This window comes from Rhinatrema bivittatum, chromosome 1 (genome assembly GCF_901001135.1).
Source record: "Rhinatrema bivittatum chromosome 1, aRhiBiv1.1, whole genome shotgun sequence".
Lineage (NCBI taxonomy): Eukaryota > Metazoa > Chordata > Amphibia > Gymnophiona > Rhinatrematidae > Rhinatrema > Rhinatrema bivittatum.
In genome coordinates this window covers 8,093,170-8,112,228 of record NC_042615.1, presented here as the reverse complement: position 1 = coordinate 8,112,228, position 19,059 = coordinate 8,093,170, and the positions used below count along the sequence as shown (strand labels likewise).

Genomic DNA, 19,059 nt, shown 5'->3' with positions numbered 1-19,059 from the left:
AGAAAGAGCGTGGCATGCCGCGTGCTTAAGGTATAAATAGTGCAGCATCATCAGGAACAGAGTCACAGAGCAGTGATTGGCGATTGGCTGCATTATTTATTTATTTATTCTATTTCTTTGACATTCGAAGGACATCACATCGGTTTACATGGAAGTATTTGGGAAAAAGTACATGGAAAGTATTTGGGAAAAAGAAGTACATGGAAGTATTTGGGGAAAAAGAAGTACAAAGAACTTTCAGAGATAAATACAAAATAAAAGGAGGAGATATAGAACAAATCTGGATAAAGAGCATAGATGTGAAGAATTAGGACAGATTAACCTGGAAAACTTGATACGAATATACTCTTACTAATATAGACAAATTGGTGCAGGGGGGAGAGAATGAGCGAGGTAGCTGGGGGGAGGGAATTATGGAAAGGCCTGTTTGAAGAGCCATGTTTTAAGTTTTTTTTTTTAATTTTTGTGGACATGGAATTCCAGTTAGTGGGTGCTGCGATAGTGCTCTCTCTTTTGTAGCAGTAAGATGGGTAGGTTTTGAGGCGGGTGTGTTAGAAAAATGCTTAGCTCTGATAGGTTGCATTCTCGTCTCCTTGCCAACCTGTCTGACCCATCCTATGACAGGGCTGTGAGGTCACTTATGACTCACAGGAAAGGGCTGGTTTTCTTATAGGTACTCCCACATGGCCTTCTCCTATTTCAAACGGCTGCTAAGAAATCACTGCGAACCAAAAGAATTAAACTAATATGATATGTTTTATTCATGGGGGATCGCCATGCATTTCGCGAACCCACAAATCAAATGAACAGGTACTTATGCGTTGCGGATTGCACATTCATTGAAAACGAATGCACATCCCTAACATTTAGTAGGAAGGTCATCCCCACCCTGTGAAACCAGGCCGGGATGACCATGTTATGAGCCAAAGTCACATACAGGCACAACTGGCTAATGTAGAGGGGAGTAACGTGCATTTTACCAGAGATACCTGGAACAGCCTGGAAGCAGTGAATGGGTTCCCCTCTCTGATGGAACTCTTATGGGACCTGGTTGAGACAGAAGCAGGTAGCAGCTGTAGTCAGGATGGAGCATCAGGGTGCAGGTGGGATTTGATGCACACCTAGTTGATGAATAATACCGTTACCTCGTGCAATATTCTATCAACCATAAAAAAGTTACTGAAAGGCTGGCAGCTGGACTGGAGAAGCAGCACTGTTGAAGCAAGTATCATTCAGTGGTGCAATATAAGTATTTTCCATGCTGGGTCAGACCAAGAGTCCATTAAGCCCAGCATCCTGTTTCCAACAGTGGCCAATCCAGGCCATAAGTACCTGGCAATTACCCAAACACTAAGAAGATCCCATGCTAATGATGCAAGTAATAGCAGTGGCTATTCCCTAAGTAAACTTGATTAATAGCAGTTAATGGACTTCTCCAAGAACTTATCCAAACCTTTTTTGAACCCAGCTACACTAACTGCACTAACCACATCCTCTGGCAACAAATCCCAGAGCTTTATTGTGCACTGAGTGAAAAATAATTTTCTCTGATTACTCTTAAATGTGCTACTTGCTAACTTCATGGAATGCCCCCTAGTCCTTTTATTATTCGAAAGTGTAAATAACTGATTCACATCTACTCGTTCAAGACCTCTCATGATCTTAAAGACGTCTATCATATCCCCCCTCAGCTGGCTCTTCTCCAAGCTGAACAGCCCTAACTCTTCACCTTTCCTCATAGGGGAGCTGTTCCATTCCCTTTATCATTTTGATTGCCCTTCTCTGTACCTTCTCCATCACAACTATATCTTTTTTGAGATGCGGCGACCAGAATTGTACACAGTATTCAAGGTGTGGTCTCGCCATGGAGCGATACAGAGGCATTATGACATTTTCCGTTTTATTAACCATTCTCTTCCTAATAATTCCTACCATTCTGTTTGCTTTTTTGACTGGTGGGCACACTGAGCCAACAATTTTAAAGTATTATCCACTATGATGCCTAGATCTTTTTCCTGGGTGGTAGCTCCTAATATGGAACCTAACATCGTGTAACTACAGCAAGGGTTATTTTTCCCTATATGCAACACCTTGCACTTGTCCACATTAAATTTCGTCTGCCATTTGGATGCCCAGTCTTCCAGTCTTGTAAGGTCCTCCTGTAATGTATCACAATCCATTTGTGATTTAACTATTCTGAATAATTTTGTATCGTCCACAAATTTGATAACCTCACTTGTCGTATTCCTTTCCAAATCATTTTATATATATATTGAAAAGCACCGGTTCAAGTACAGATTGTTACGTATGGGGTGTTTTCGTGTGCCCTTGGGCCTCAGCCTGACCCCAGATGGATCCAGGACCGAACCGAGGATTGAAGGCGTGTTCCAGCATGGCAGATGGTCTTACCCTCTGCCAGGCCTGCAAGCTCCCAAGGCCAACAACATGATGATGTTGGAAGTTGAATGGTCCTCCGACCATTCCAAGCCCTTTCGGACCTGCCACTTAGATCGCCATGGGGCAGCAGTCCTGGCCTGAGGATGAGGGCAGACGGGCCTTGACATGAAGACATGACACCAAGGTTGATGCTACGGCATCGCAGACGAAGGCATGACACCAAGGCTGATGCAGACGGCATCAGAGACGAGGGTTGGAACAAGACATGACATCAAGGTAGTTCAGGACATGACACCAAGGCTGATGCGAGGACATCACAGACCAATTGTCGATGCAACAGCATCCCGGACCAGGGTTGATGCGACGACATCAAGAACAAGACGTTGACATGACACCAAGACTGATGCAATGGCATCCAGGATGAGATGAGGAAGTTGTTGAAGTCCAAACGAGACGAGAGATTGGGCGGAAGGACACTGGCACTGTCTCTCAGGGCGCCCTACTCAGCCTGCCCATGGGGCTGGTCGCAGACCACCCTGTCCCAGTGCACACCCTACATAGCCCGAGGAGGCTGGTCACGGACCACTCTGAGAATGGGACAAGTGCAGGGAAGAGTCCAGCCGAGGCAGAACTTCGACGACGGTGCCATAAGTCATCCGAAGCACCAACACGGCTGGCATGACATGACGGCTCAGGAGCACAGGACACCAGTCCACCTGCAGGCCTCTCCAACCCGGGAAAGACGTCGTCCGAGGGAGGAGACCAACAGGACCAGAAGGCTCAGGAGCACTGACGACACAGGAGCAAGACACCAAGGAACTTGGGACATCAGGAAGCAGAAGATCAAGACAAGACACCAGGACACCAGGATGGGGACCTCAAGCACGAAGACTTGACTTGACTAAATATGACATGAAGATGAAAAGAAGAGGAGCTCCACAAAGAAGACCTGACAGAGCTCTGGCAGGCAGGAGCCTCCAGAGTGAAGTAACTCGGATGCAAGGAGCAGACTGAAGTGACGGAGCAGCCTTTCCTGCCTGCGTGTATGTGTGTGTGAGACAGTGCCTGTCTGTCTGTCTGCATGTGTGTGAGAGAGTGCCTTCCTGCCTGCGTGCATGTGTGTGTGAGACAGTGTCTGTCTGTCTGTCTGTCTGCATGTGTGTGTGAGAGTGCCTTCCTGCCTGCATGCATATGTGTGTGTGAGACAGTGTCTGTCTGCATGTGTGTGAGAGTGCCTTCCTGCTTACGTGCATGTGTGTGTGAGACAGTGTCTGTCTGTCTGCATGTGTGTGAGAGAGTGCCTTCCTGCCTGCATGCATGTGTGTGTGAGACAGTGTCTGTCTGCATGTGTGTGAGAGAGTGCCTTCCTACCTGCCTGCATGCATGTGTGTGTGACACAGTGCATGTCTGTCTGCCTGTGTGTGTGTCTAGCTGCATGTGTATGATTAAGAGTGCCTGTCTGCCTGTGTGTGTCAGAGTGCGTTCCTGCCTGCGTGCATGTGTGTGTGAGACAGTGTCTGTCTGTCTGCCTGTGTGTGTGTCTAGCTGCATGTGTATGTGTAAGAGTGCCTGTCTGCATGTGTGTAAGAGAGTGCCTGCATGTGCATGTCTGTGTGTGAATGCTTGCCTGCTTGAGTGTGAGTGCTTGCTTGTGTGCATGTGTGCAAGAGCATGTGGGGAATGTTTGAGAGAATGAAAATGTGTGAGAACGAGACGGAATAAAATGTGTGTGGTTATTCTCCCCTCAATCCACCACATTCTCCGGGTGGCTGGCCGGCCATCAAAACATCCCAGGTATGGAGAGTGGGAGATTTTTTTAAAATCTTTACTAGTTTTAATTTTGAGGTGTTATTTGATGTGTCTGCTATTTTGAAATATTTCATTGGTTTTTGGGGAAATATTAAAACAGTTATGCAAATTTTGAATTATTGGATGCATTATTAGTTGGCAGTTCTGAAATATTCATTCCTTTTATTGGTATGGTTTTACGATTACAAATGATGTTTTATATTTCTAGATTTTATTTTGTATTTTCTGAGGAATGTTGGTGGTGATTTTTTTCATTGTTGTAGTACGTAAGACTGTTGGGCTTGGAGTGGTTTCCAGTTTACTTTTTATCCGCACATTTCTATTTCGTGAGGGTCTGTCTGTGTTCTGCTAGCACAGGGATGAGAAACTCATTCTAGTTTTTGTCTGTATATTTCTGTTCTTAGTTTGTGATCACTGATTTTGTCTCTGTTGAAAGTCACTTTGCATGTGTGACTAAGGTGAGGTAGTTTCAATGTAGAGCTTCTGTAGTGGTCTTGTTCATTGTGGGCCAAATTTTAAAAAGCCAAAAAGCCAGCACACGTAAAATACAGGGGATATGCACGTGGCCAGGCCAAGCATGCGTTGCACGCATTTTACAAATGGTCTGGACACGCACATATCCTTCGATATGCGCCGAAGTGCTGGGCTATGTGGAAAGGGTGGACCAGGACTTAGGAGGTAGGTAGGGGTTAGGGTTCAGGGAGGAGAGGGGAAAAGGTAGGATGTATAGTTAGAGGGATAGGAAAGTTCCATCCCGGTCCACTCCTTAATTGGAGTATGATTTGCAAACATTAAATAGAGTGGTGATGATGATGATGATCCTCTTTATTATGATGGGTATGCTTTCTCAAAGAGCCATGTTTTTAATACACTCCATCGATGGAGTATAGTGATATATGTTCACATTGACACGTGCTACTGTACAGTATTACCTGGTACCAGGAGTAGGCACGATCTGATGGGTCGATGAGAATAGTGATCACTTTTATAGAGCACTGTGAGATGGATGGAGTATAGTGATATATTTTCACATTGACAAGTGTTCACTGTACAGTATTACCTGGTACCAGGAGTAGGCACGATCTGATGGGTCGATGAGAATACTGCTCATTTTTGTAGAGCACTGTGAGATGGATGGAGTATAGTGATATATTTTCACATTGATAAGTGCTACTGTACAGTATTACCTGGTACCAGGAGTAGGCACGATCTGATGGGTCGATGAGAATAGTGATCACTTTTATAGAGCACTGTGAGATGGATGGAGTATAGTGATATATTTTCACATTGACAAGTGTTCGCTGTACAGTATTACCTGGTACCAGGAGTAGGCACGATCTGATGGGTCGATGAGAATACTGCTCATTTTTGTAGAGCACTGTGAGATGGATGGAGTATAGTGATATATTTTCACATTGATAAGTGCTACTGTACAGTATTACCTGGTACCAGGAGTAGGCACGATCTGATGGGTCGATGAGAATAGTGATCACTTTTATAGAGCACTGTGAGATGGATGGAGTATAGTGATATATTTTCACATTGACAAGTGTTCACTGTACAGTATTACCTGGTACCAGGAGTAGGCACGATCTGATGGGTCGATGAGAATACTGCTCATTTTTGTAGAGCACTGTGAGATGGATGGAGTATAGTGATATATTTTCACATTGATAAGTGCTACTGTACAGTATTACTTGGTACCAGGAGTAGGCACGATCTGATGGGTCTATGAGAATAGTGTTCACTTTTATACAGCACTGTGAGATGGATGGAGTATAGTGATATGTTGCGACCCCAGTCACTTACGCAGCGACCAGGGCTCTTACCTTCCCCGCGGGTCTCCTCCCTGCGCCGCGAGCCGCGCGATTCCGGGCCGGCCTGGCCGCATGGCAGCGGCGTCCTCCTCGTGGGGACGCCGGCAAGCCCGAGGATAGCTCCGCCCCCTGCGGGGGAATGCGCGCGCGCGAGGGCTGTCCTTTTGAGCTCCCAGCACCCGGATGTGCCGATCCGCCCTCCTTCTGACGTCAGACCCGGAGGGGGATTTAAACCCGCAGCTTTCTTCTTTGCTTTGCCTTGCAACGTGGTCACTCCCTGGAGAGAGTTAGTTGCTGCTATCCTGCGTTTCTTGATCCTGGTTTGTCTCACGATTCTGCCTGCCTGCTGCCTGCCTTGATCCTGGTTTGTCTCACGATTCTGCCTGCCTGCTGCCTGTCTTGATCCTGGTTTGTCTCACGTTTCTGCCTGCCTGCTGCCTGCCTTAATCCTGGTTTTGTTTCACGTCTCTGCCTGTTCACTGCCTGCCTCGACTCTGGCTCGCTTCTTGGATCCACTACCTGCTGCACACCCAGACTCCGGTACACCTCCTCGTTCCTGTCTTCAGCTACCAGTCCAGACTTCTGTCCGCCCTCGGTTTCCCTTCACGCCTGTGACTCTCCTAAGTCCCAGCGGTCCGGGTCCCTACGGGCTCCTCCTGGGGGGACCTCGGACTTCCAGGGCGAAGCCACCTAAGTCCTAGCGACCCGGGCCCTAACAGCTCCTCTGGTGGGGTCACGGGTTTCCAGGTGAAGATCCATCCCGCACTGTGTGTGTCTGCCTTCCGACCGTCCCATATTGCCGGTCGGCCCAAGGATCCACACCCGGAGCACAACAGTTTGCAAGGCCATGGATCCGGCAGACCTAGCTGGTCTACAGGCCATTCCCGGACTGGCTCAACGTTTGGTTCAACAACAACAGGTACTGGACACCCTGGCGGCCACCGTGGAACGGTTGGCTACCCGCATGGACGTTGAGCCCGCGGCACCGGTTCCGGTAGCCATACCTGCCCCAGTGGTGACGCTTCATACTCCCACGCAGCTTCCAGCTCCCACACGTTTTGCTGGGGACTCTAAGGCTTGTGCGGGCTTCCTGAATCAGTGTTTTGTACGGTTCGCCCTGCTACCCAATCAGTTTCCCTCAGATGGAATCAAGGTGGCTTACATCTTTTCATTACTTGATGGTCGAGCCTTAAACTGGGCGTCTCCCATGTGGGATAAAAATGATCCCGCCCTGAGTGATCTGAGTGTGTTCGTGGAGGAATTTCGAGCAGCATTCGATGAACCAGCACGTCAGGCCTCCGCAACTTCTGAACTACTCCAACTTCAGCAGGGGACACGAACCCTAGCCGACTACGCTCTGGAATTCCGCACCCTTGCCCAAGAAGTGGGTTGGGCCGATAACGCCCTTCGCGGGGTTTTTCTTGAAGGCCTGGCGGCTAGAATAAAGGACGAGCTTGCAGCCCGGGACCTTCCAGAGGACCTGAACTCACTTATTAACTTGGCTGGGCGCATTGACCGACGCCTGCAGCAAAGAGCGAAGGAAGGGCTCTTCCCTCGCCGTCTGGTCCCCGTACCGTCAGCTACCGCTAGATCTTCGAACTCCGGATCTCAGACCACCGGTACCTCAGCAGAGTCTTCTCAGGAAGAGCCTATGCACCTAGGAAGATCCGCTCTGACCTCCGAGGAGAGGCAACGCCGCCGAGACTTGCATTTATGTTTATACTGCGGAGGTAAAGGCCATTTCCTGGCCCAATGCAAGGAGCGTCCGGGAAACTCCCGCACCTAGGGGTAAGTGAGGAGGTTCCCCTAGGTTGTCTGAATGCAACTCCTCATTGTACCGTACCCGTAACCCTCAAATATCCGGGGGGTTCTTTCAACACAAAGGCCCTCATAGATTCCGGCGCAGGAGGGAACTTTATCACCCAGGATTTGGTACGACACCTTCAGCTCTCCACGCAGCGTCAGGAACCTCCCTTACGGGTCACCTCCATTCAGGGTACACCGCTCGCCGGCAGTATAACTACTAGTACCAAGCCCATCATCCTTCAGACTGGTCTGCTTCACACAGAGAGGATTTCGTTCCTGGTTTTGGAGAAATCGGTATATCCCGTGGTCCTGGGGTTACCCTGGCTCCAACTACATTCCCCGGAGATTCGATGGGACGATTTCCAGATTGTCCGTTGGGGTGCACACTGCTCCCATTCTTGCATCCAGCCCTGGAGGGGTCCACAAACGCCTCTGGCGCAGACTGATGTCAGGTTTCAGCTTCCGTTCCCCTACCGGGATTTTGCTGACGTGTTCTCTAAGGAAAAAGCGGAGTTGCTTCCACAGCATCGTCCATTTGATTGCGCGATTGACTTGCTTCCTGGCTCCACTCCCCCCCGTGGGAGGGTATACCCACTTTCTCAGCCTGAAACCCGAGCCATGTCAGAGTACATTTCGGAGAATCTCGCCAAGGGGTTTATTCGCCCCTCTAAGTCGCCCGCAGGAGCGGGTTTCTTTTTTGTGGCAAAGAAAGATGGGTCTTTGCGGCCCTGTATAGACTATCGTGGACTTAATGCCATAACCAAGAAAAATCGCTACCCACTGCCGTTAATCCCGGAGCTGTTGGACAAACTCCAGGGGGCACAAGTATTCACGAAGCTGGACTTGCGAGGGGCCTACAATTTGGTTCGTATCCGTCCCGGGGATGAATGGAAGACCGCTTTCAACACCCGGGATGGACATTACGAATACCTAGTGATGCCATTTGGCCTATGCAATGCTCCTGCAGTGTTCCAGCACTTAATGAATGAGATTCTCCGGGACTTCCTACAATCATGCGTTATAGTATATTTAGATGACGTTCTTATCTACTCCTCGGATCTAGCCTCTCACCGAAGACATGTTCGACAGGTATTCCAGATTCTGCGGGATCATCGGTTATATGCGAAATTAGAAAAATGTCTCTTTGACAGAATTCCTTGCCCTTTTTAGGGTATATCGTTTCTGCAACTGGTTTTCGCATGGATCCCAGCAAAGTATCTGCCATCCGAAATTGGCCCCGGCCGGTGGGCCTGAAGGCTTTGCAACGATTTTTGGGCTTTGCAAATTTCTACCGCCACTTTATTCCACGGTATTCCCAGCTGGTGGCACCTCTCACCACCCTAACCAAGAAGGGTGCGGACACTCGAATCTGGCCTTCCGAGGCTTGCAAAGCTTTTGAGGACTTAAAGGAGGCTTTCCTCCATGACACCTGTTTGCGACATCCAGATCCCACTCAGCCGTTCTTCGTGGAGGTAGATGCCTCTAGTGTTGCGGTAGGGGCAGTCCTCTCACAAAAGTCCTCTTCTGGCCATTTGTTCCCTTGCTCCTATTTTTCCAAGAAATTCACTTCCGCCGAAAACAACTATGGGATTGGCGACAAGGAGCTATTGGCAATCAAGTTGGCACTAGAAGAGTGGAGGCAATGGTTGGAGGGGGCGACTCATCCTGTGACGGTCTACACCGATCACAAGAATTTGGAATTCCTGAACCAAGCCCAGCGGCTGAACCCCAGACAAGCACGGTGGTCGCTGTTTTTCAGTCGGTTTGACTTTCTCCTCAAGTATCGACCTGCCGCGAAGAACGTCCGGGCGGACGCCCTCTCGAGGAATGATATTCCGGAGGAGAGGGAGGAGATCCCTCAGTATATTATTGATCCAGCCAAGGTCCAGTTAGCCAATACTATCGTATCCTCTGTAGAACGTGTTGTAGTCCCTCGCAGGGACCGCAAAAGAGTTCTTGCCTGGGCTCATGATTCCCTCTCTGGTGGTCACGCCGGTAGGGAGAGGACCCTCAATCTTCTCAACCGCTATTACTGGTGGCCTAAGGTGCGCCAGGATGTACGCCTGTACGTGGATTCTTGCCCAGTTTGCGCCCGGCAGAAACCTCTAAACGGTCACCCATGGGGGCTTCTGCAGCCTCTTCCCATCCCCACGGAACCCTGGACCCATATCGCCACTGATTTTGTGGTGGATTTACCCCCTTCCAAGGGCAATACGGTGATATGGGTAACAGTAGACCGCTTCTCCAAAATGGTTCATCTCGTACCATTACCCAAGTTGCCATCAGCACCAGAGTTAGCCCACCTGTTCACACAGCATATCTTCAGGGCTCATGGACTTCCGCAAAGTATCGTTTCTGATCGGGGCCCACAGTTCACGGCTCGATTTTGGTGGGCCATCTGCCGGAAATTTGGGATACAGTTGAACCTATCTACGGCCTTCCACCCACAAAGCAATGGGCAGACCGAACGCATGAATAGGTCCTTGAAGACGTTCCTTCGAAGTTTTGTCTCCGAAAGAGGAGACAATTGGGTGTCCCTCCTTCCCTGGGCCGAGTTTGCCTACAACAACCACACCCACTCGATAACAGGACAATCACCTTTCCAGACCGTTTTCGGTCGCCACCTGAAACCTCCGGTGCCCATTCCTGTTACCGTGCCTTCACCGGCAGCACTAACGGTGGCCCAACACATTCATCATCTATGGAGGTCGGTCCAACGTCGACTCACTTCCTCTGCCGAAAAGATGCAGAGATATGCCAATCGCCACCGTCGACCAGCACCCATATTCTTACCCGGTACTAAGGTATGGCTAAGCACCAGAAACCTCCATTTGCCGGGTCGCTCCAAGAAATTGGCATCAAGATACTGTGGCCCTTTCACTATCGCTGAACGAATAGGGTTGGTCTCTTATAGACTCCGTCTACCCTCATCTTTACGTGTCCACAACGTGTTCCATGTCTCTCTACTGAAGCCAGTGGTACTCTCCCGTTTCCATCAACCCTCGACTGATGCTGTATCATCCCCCTCTAATGAAGAACCTACCTATCAGGTACGCGAAGTACTAGATGTTCGTTTCCGGGCTCGTCGCTGGGAATACCTGTTGGCATGGGAGGGTTGCGGTCCTGAAGAGGATTCCTGGGAGCCAGCTCGGAATATTCTGGACAAATCGCTGTTAGCCCGCTTCCATCAGGACAATCCCGGTAAGCCGGGTCCCCTGAGGAGGGGGCGTAAGAAAGGGGGTACTGTTGCGACCCCAGTCGCTTACGCAGCGACCAGGGCTCTTACCTTCCCCGCGGGTCTCCTCCCTGCACCGCGAGCCGCGCGATTCCGGGCCGGCCTGGCCGCATGGCAGCGGCGTCCTCCTCGTGGGGACGCCGGCAAGCCCGAGGATAGCTCCGCCCCCTGCGGGGGAATGCGCGCGCGCGAGGGCTGTCCTTTTGAGCTCCCAGCACCCGGATGTGCCGATCCGCCCTCCTTCTGACGTCAGACCCGGAGGGGGATTTAAACCCGCAGCTTTCTTCTTTGCTTTGCCTTGCAACGTGGTCACTCCCTGGAGAGAGTTAGTTGCTGCTATCCTGCGTTTCTTGATCCTGGTTTGTCTCACGATTCTGCCTGCCTGCTGCCTGCCTTGATCCTGGTTTGTCTCACGATTCTGCCTGCCTGCTGCCTGTCTTGATCCTGGTTTGTCTCACGTTTCTGCCTGCCTGCTGCCTGCCTTAATCCTGGTTTTGTTTCACGTCTCTGCCTGTTCACTGCCTGCCTCGACTCTGGCTCGCTTCTTGGATCCACTACTTGCTGCATACCCAGACTCCGGTACACCTCCTCGTTCCTGTCTTCAGCTACCAGTCCAGACTTCTGTCCGCCCTCGGTTTCCCTTCACGCCTGTGACTCTCCTAAGTCCCAGCGGTCCGGGTCCCTACGGGCTCCTCCTGGGGGGACCTCGGACTTCCAGGGCGAAGCCACCTAAGTCCTAGCGACCCGGGCCCTAACAGCTCCTCTGGTGGGGTCACGGGTTTCCAGGTGAAGATCCATCCCGCACTGTGTGTGTCTGCCTTCCGACCGTCCCATATTGCCGGTCGGCCCAAGGATCCACACCCGGAGCACAACATGATATTTATTATTTATTTATTTATTTACTATTTTTCTATACCGGCTTTCAAGACAGGAGTCACATCAAACCGGTTTACATTTAACAGGGTATGCAATATACAGAGAACTCCAGCAACTATAACTGGTGCATGATTAAAGGAATTGCAGTTACAATAAAACAGGGAAGTACACAACTGGGAGCAGAGGAAGAAGAAGAAAAGAGAGATTAACTGACAGCAAATTATTTACAACGATTATTTACAGAGATGCAAAATTAATTCCAATGTAGTAGAATTGATATCGTGAATGAGGTTGATGACAGAGTGTTGGTGTTGGTGAATGGTTACTATTTAAACCCATTGATAACAATGTGTTTGTGATGACGGTAGCAGGGATCAGTCTATATCTGGTTTGGCTTTTTTAAAAAGCCAGGTTTTCAGCCTTTTCCTGAAAGTCGGTAGGCACGGTTCCTGGCGCAGTTCAGCTGGGATGGAGTTCCATAAAAGTGGTCCTGCTGTTGAGAAAGCTCTGTCTTTGAGGGATTTGTGTTGAAAGGTTTTTGCGTGTGGAACATGCAGTGATTCTTTATAACTCCCTAATGGGTCTGGCGGAAGTGTGTTTTTTGAAAGGAATTTGTAAGTTTAGCGGGGCGTGTTGATGGATGACTTTGTAAATGGTGGTGATGGACTTGTACATAATTCTGTAGTGAATAGGTAGCCAATGAAGGGCTTTCAGGATTGGGGTGATGTGGTCGAATCTCTTGGAGTTAGTCAGAATTCTGGCAGCTGTATTCTGCACCATCTGTAGAGGTTTGGTAAGGGAAGCAGGGAGACCTAGTAGAATAGAATTACAATAATCTAACTTGGAAAAGATTATTGCTTGTAGAATTGTTCTGAAGTCCTGGGAGTGGAAGAGTGGCCTAATTCTTTTAAGGATATGTAATTTGTGAAAGCAATCCTTGGTCGTTTGGTTGATGAATGGTTTTAGGTTGAGACGATTGTCGATGATAACTCCTAGGTCTCTTACGTGAGAGGTTTGAAGGTTGGCTGGAGGGTTTGAGGAGATGTTATTGTTTTCCGGGGCTATAAGGAGAAATTCCGTTTTTGAAGCATTGAGAATTAAGTTTAAACTGTTGAGGAGGTGTTTGATCTCAATTAGGCAGCTGTCCCAGAATTCTAATGTTTTTGTAATAGATTCTTTTACAGGGATCACGATCTGAACATCGTCTGCGAATAGGAAGTGTTTCAGGTTTAGTTTTATTAGGAGTTGGCAGAGTGAGAGCAAGTAAACATTAAAAAGGGTGGGTGAAAGGGAAGAGCCCTGTGGAACCCCTAGCGAGGATGGATGGTAGTGAGATTCTTTGGTATGAATTTTGACCTTGTATCCTCTGTTCTTCAGAAAGGTTTTAAACCAGGTCAGTGCTGTGCCTATAACTCCGATGTTTGCCAGCTGGTGTAGTAGGATGTGATGGTTGACCGTATCGAATGCTGCCGAAAAGTCAAGAAGGATTAGAAGATAAGCGTGACCTTTATCGATGCCGGCTAGGAGGAAGTCTGTAAGAGAGAGTAGTAGTGTTTCCGTGCTTAATGCTTTGCGAAATCCATATTGATTAGGGGATAGAATTTGGTGATCCTCAATGTAATTAGATAATTGTGTGTTTACTAATTTTTCCATGACTTTTTTTTTTTTTATTTATAGTTTATTAGAATTTTTACAAATCATAAAATATGCAAAAAATCAAGGAACAATTTGCGTTTAAACAGAAAAATAATACCATCAACAATCATAAGCATTTTCCACCAACACTACAAATTATAGTCCCCTAGATGGGAGGATCTAAATCAAGCAATACTTAACAAGCAAATGTTTATCTAAACAGTAACATTTTGCTGGATTATCATTTTAATTGCAGTTACTTTATAACTCAGCCCGTTTCCTTATCTGCCAGAAAAAGTTTCAGATGTGTTGGATCATGAAAGATGAATTTATTCTTTTGGTAAACTACCAAACATTTACAGGGGAATTTAAGAAAATATGTTGCCTCCATGACTTTTGCTATAAACGGGAGGTTGGAAATGGGACGGAAATTGTTGGGATCACTGGTGTTTAGGTTTGGTTTTTTTAGAGGTGGTTTGATTGATGCCGTTTTGAGGTCATCTGGGTAGATACCTTGGGATAGGGAACAATTTATAATGTTGGCTAGAGTTTTTGATATTGTATCTGGGATTAGTAAGAGCATTTTGGTAGGGATTTGGTTGAAAGGGTGTGATGATGGTTTCATTTTCTTCAGAACCGTTTGTATATCAGAAATGGTGATGGGTTTGAAGGAGTTGAGAGAGATGTCTTTGTTTGGGTGTAGATATGTTGTGTTAGAGGATGCATATGTGTTTGGTGTTAGCTGTTTAAGGAAGTCGGTGATTTTTCTGCTGAAGTAAAGAGCCAGTTCGTCTGCTTTATTCTGTGCTAGGTCAGCTGGAATGACTGGAGTGATGGTTTTTGTGAGACTGGAAATGTAATTGAACAGAGCTTTCGAGTCGAAGATGAGGTGATGGATCTTGTGGGCATAATACTCCCTTTTGGTTTTCTAGGTGCTGTTCTTGTAAAAGTGGAGGGAGTGTTTGTATTCAGCTAGGGAGGTCAGTGATGGGGCTTTACGCCATTTTCTTTCTTTCTGTCATAGTAGATGTTTGAGTTTTCGCAGTTCCTCGTTAAACCATGGTTGACTCTTGGGCGCATTGTGTTTGAGATTTTTTGTTGTCAGGGGACATAGTATATTTGCTACTGATTCTGTTATTTTAGACCAGGATTGGAGGGCTGAGTTAGGAGTGGAGATGTCTATGAGAGAAAGATCTGGGGCTAGAAGCTTTGCGAGGTGCTCCGAGGAGCATGTTTTCCTGTAGATAAATGATGGTGGGGAGTAGTGATTGTAGCCCGGTTGTAACAGTGAGAATGAGGTGGAGATTAATGTATGGTCTGACCATGGGACTTTTTTGCACTCCGGGTGCTCTGAGTGTGAAATGCCAGGGTTAGTAAAGATAAGATCCAGCGTATGACCCGCTTTGTGGGTAGGTTTGTTGATTTGCTGCTTGAAACCCATGGCTGCCATGGCCGTGAGAAAGGCTTCGCAGTTGGATGAGAGAGGGGACTTGTCAACATGTAGATTGAAGTCTCCCAAGATTATGGCTGGGGAGTCTAGGTTTAAGTGAGATGCTATAATTTCCAGAATGGGAGAGGCATCCGAGTCTAGAAGGCCGGGGGGGGGGGGGGGGGCATAGACTAGGAGAATTTGAAGATGTTCAGATTTAAAGAGGCCTATTTCAAGTTTGGTAGATGAATTGATTGGATATTGAGTAAATCTCAGAGATTTTTTGACTGCTAGGAAGATACCCCCGCCTCTTTTTTTTTTGCCTTGGGATGGAGAAGAAATCGTACTTTTGTGTTGGTAATTGGTTTATGAGGGCGATGTCCGAGGTTTTGAGCCATGTTTCAGTTATGGCGCAGAAGTCTGGGTTGTTATCCTGAAGAAGGTCGTTGAGTATCAGCGTTTTGTTAGTGAGCGATTGAGCGTTGAACAGAATGATGGTGAATAGTGTGAGTCCTAAAAACTGTGTGGTGGGGGAGAGCATGATGGGGATGAGGGATTTGTATGTGTGTGGATGGTTGAGCATTGGAGATATTGGGGAGGCCTGCTGTGGAGGTAGAAGTAGGCTGAGGGGGTGTTAAGGGAGCGCCTCGTAGAAGTGAAGGTGACCGTTGGGGGGTAGAGTAGGAGAGATGTCCTTGCCCCAATGGGCTTTAGTGTGTGCAAGATTCAAGTCAGGTTCTTCTTTCTCCGAGGTGTCGTCCTTACTAGGCGAGGGGAAGAAATTTTGAAGCGGCTGAGTCCGGTGAATGTGAATTCCCTGTTGGCCTGGGGTTGTAGGCTAGTTCTTTCTGATTTTGTTTAGTAAAGCCGTCACAGGGGAAGTTGTTAGTTGTCCTGCGGGGCTGCACGAAGGGGCGCACAAAGGGGCCTGCCCCTTTGGCGCGCGCCAAAGGCGCGCAACATCAATGTGAAAATATATCAATGTGAAAATATATCAATGTGAAAATATATCAATGTGATATATTTTCACATTGATAAGTGCTCACTGTACAGTATTACCTGGTACCAGGAGTAGGCACGATCTGATGGGGTGATGAGAATAGTGTTCACTTTTATAGAGCACTATGAGTTGGATGGAGTATAGTGATTTATTTTCACATTGATGAGTGCTCACTGTACAGTATTACCTGGTACCAGGAGTAGGTGCGATCTGATGGGCCGATGAGAATAGTGATCACTTTTATAGAGCACTGGGAGATGGATGGAGTACAGTGATATATTTTCACATTGACAAGTGCTCACTGTACAGGATTACCTGGTACCAGGAGTAGGCACGATCTGATGGGTCGATGAGAATAGTGATCAGCTTTGCCTTTGGCACCAGTGCTGCTGCTCGCTTTGGGGCTTCCTCAGAGTGAAAATAGTTTGCACTTTTCTCAAACAGGAAATCTGTAGTTATATTAGAAGGCACGTGAAAGAAATTCATGTACCTGAAAACACACAAAAAAAGAGAACTTTAAATAATATGTGCAGCTATCCAGATGAATTTTCAAAGCAGTTATGCAAGTAAATGTAACATACTATCGTAGCAATTTTCAAAAGCTTTTTACCCATGTTAAGTGCCCTTAACATGGGTAAAACCTATTGAAAATGCATATATTGTATCTATTTTGAAAAGTCCATTTACATGGGTAAAGTGCATTCCAACAAATTCCAGAGTTTAATTATGCATTGAGTAAAAAAATATTTCTCTTATTTGTTTTAAATGTGATACCTAATATCTTCATTTCTTTTCTCTGAGTTTTTGTACTTTTTATAGAGTAACATATAGAAACATAGAACTGACGGCAGAAGAAGACCAAACGGCCCATCCAGTCTGCCCAGCAAGCTTCACACTTTTTTTTTCTCATACTTATCTGTTACTCTTGGCTCTTAGTAACCTTTTGGTTCTATTTCTCTTCCACCCCCACCATTAATGTAGAGAGCAGTGTTGGATCTGCATCTAAGTGAAATATCTAGCTTAATTAATTAGGGGTAGTAACTGCCTCAATAAGCAAGCTACAACCCATGCTTATTTGTTTACCCAGACTATGTAATTCAGTCCTTGTTGGTTGTTGTCTATATATAGATCAATTTCTCTTCATTCCCTCCTGCCATTGAAGCAGAGAGTTATGCTGGATATACATTGAAAGTGACGTATTAGACTTTCTTCCCTGCCTTTGAAGCAGATAGCTATGCTGGATATGAGTGAAGTATCAGACTTTCTCTCCTGCCATTGAAGCAGAGAGCTATGCTGGATATGAGTGAAGTATCAGACTTTCTCTCCTGCCATTGAAGCAGAGAGCTATGATGGATATGTGTGAAGTATCAGTCTTTCTCCCCTGCTGTTGAAGCAGAGAGCTATGCTGGATATGCTTGAAGTATCAGTCTTTCTCCCCTGCTGTTGAAGCAGAGAGCTATGCTGGATATGTGTGAAGTATCAGTCTTTCTCCCCTGCTGTTGAATCAGAGAGCTATGCCGGATATGCATTGAAAGTGAAATATCAGGCTTATTTGATTTGGGGTAGTAACCGCCGTAACAAGCAAGCTACTCCCTGCTTTTTTGTGAATGCAAATCCTTTTTTCCACATTTCCTCTTGCCGTTGAGTAAACAATAAATTTGCATTTGCCAGTTCTACATAAGAAAATAAGAACATAAGATATGCCATACTGGATCAGACCAAAGGCCCATCAAGCTCAGTATCCTGTGCCCAGCATCCTTTCTTCAACAGTGGCCCGACTCCAGGGACACGGCTATTTTATAACTTGCACGTGCATATGCACACACGTTATAAAATAGCCTGTCCATGTGCACATGCACCAAATTTTAAGTGGGTGTACACAAGTGCATGGAAATTCAGTTTCTACCGTGTAAGTCGTAAGATTTTAAAAGTGGCCCATATTGTCGCCATTTCCAGTTTTACCAGTTTGTCCCCAGTTCACCCAGTTAAGAGAGAGATTCTCCAATTCCCATGGTTCAGACGACCTTCGCCTGACCCTTAAACCCTGCAGATCTGTGTATTTAGCTTTATTTTATATTCGTACACGGCATTCATAGCAGAAGTAAAGTTACACGGCAGGGGACCTCTGTGCAGTATTTACGCGTAAATCTTGGCTTCACGCCCTGAAACGCCCTCGCCCTCCCCTCTTTGAAAACCTCCAGGATGAGCATGCCGTGGCATTTAAGTGTGTATCGGGGCGTATTTTAAAATCTGCTCAGCATGTTCCAGCCTGATATGTTCACACATCCCATAATCAATGCGTGCTTCGGGCTTTGAAAATTCACTTTTTACTTTTTAGGAACCTAATATGTATGAATTTTCAGCTGAAAACCGGGACAGTAACTTTCAAATGATGTGTGGGTGTCTATGTATAAATGCGCGTCAGCACGCACCCTGAGTCGCCAATTTTATAACATACATGCACATACGCGTGTATGTTATAAAATAGCCTGGGTATGCATACGTGTGTGCATAATTTTGTAAGTGGGCATTCACAGCCACGTAAAATTGGTTTGAACCATGCAAGTGGGGGAATTTTATAAAAAACATGCATCCGCACCATGACCAGTTTCACCAGTTTGTCCACTCTAGGACAAACCTCTCTAGTTCTTTAGCTTGCAGTCCTCCTCCCAGATACCCCCGATCCCTTAAACTTAGTCTGCACAGATGCCAGTACCTTTTTAAAATTACACCTCCTCCATAGCAGAAGTAAAGTTACACAGCACTGGACCTCGCTGCACGCCAGGCGCGTAGGTACACATGTGCACATCTCCTGGTCTGCGCACACCGCACAATCATCACTTTTTCATTCGAAGTGAGATGTGTGTCCGTGTAGGTGGCTTTTAAAATCGGGTGGACTCGCACATGTCCTACGTTCATTTATTTATAAAATGTTTAAGCTGCTGATCTGCCATTCTCTGTCAGGAACGGAGAATACATACATAATAGCCATCGAATATAAAACAACATACACATACTGTCCAGTCCAGCCACACAAAGCCAGAAACCCAGGGAA

General features: G+C 47.0%; 1 protein-coding gene across 1 annotated transcript in view; it reads right to left on the bottom strand.

The window, feature by feature from the left end:
* Positions 1–19,059, bottom strand: part of LOC115076603 (bifunctional heparan sulfate N-deacetylase/N-sulfotransferase 4-like) — a 287,503-nt gene that overhangs the window by 43,454 nt on the left and 224,990 nt on the right. Inside the window, exon 10 of the mRNA XM_029578650.1 lies at positions 16,320–16,494. Within this exon, the coding sequence (XP_029434510.1) occupies positions 16,320–16,494 (175 nt within the window). The remainder of the gene's footprint in view (positions 1–16,319; positions 16,495–19,059) is intronic.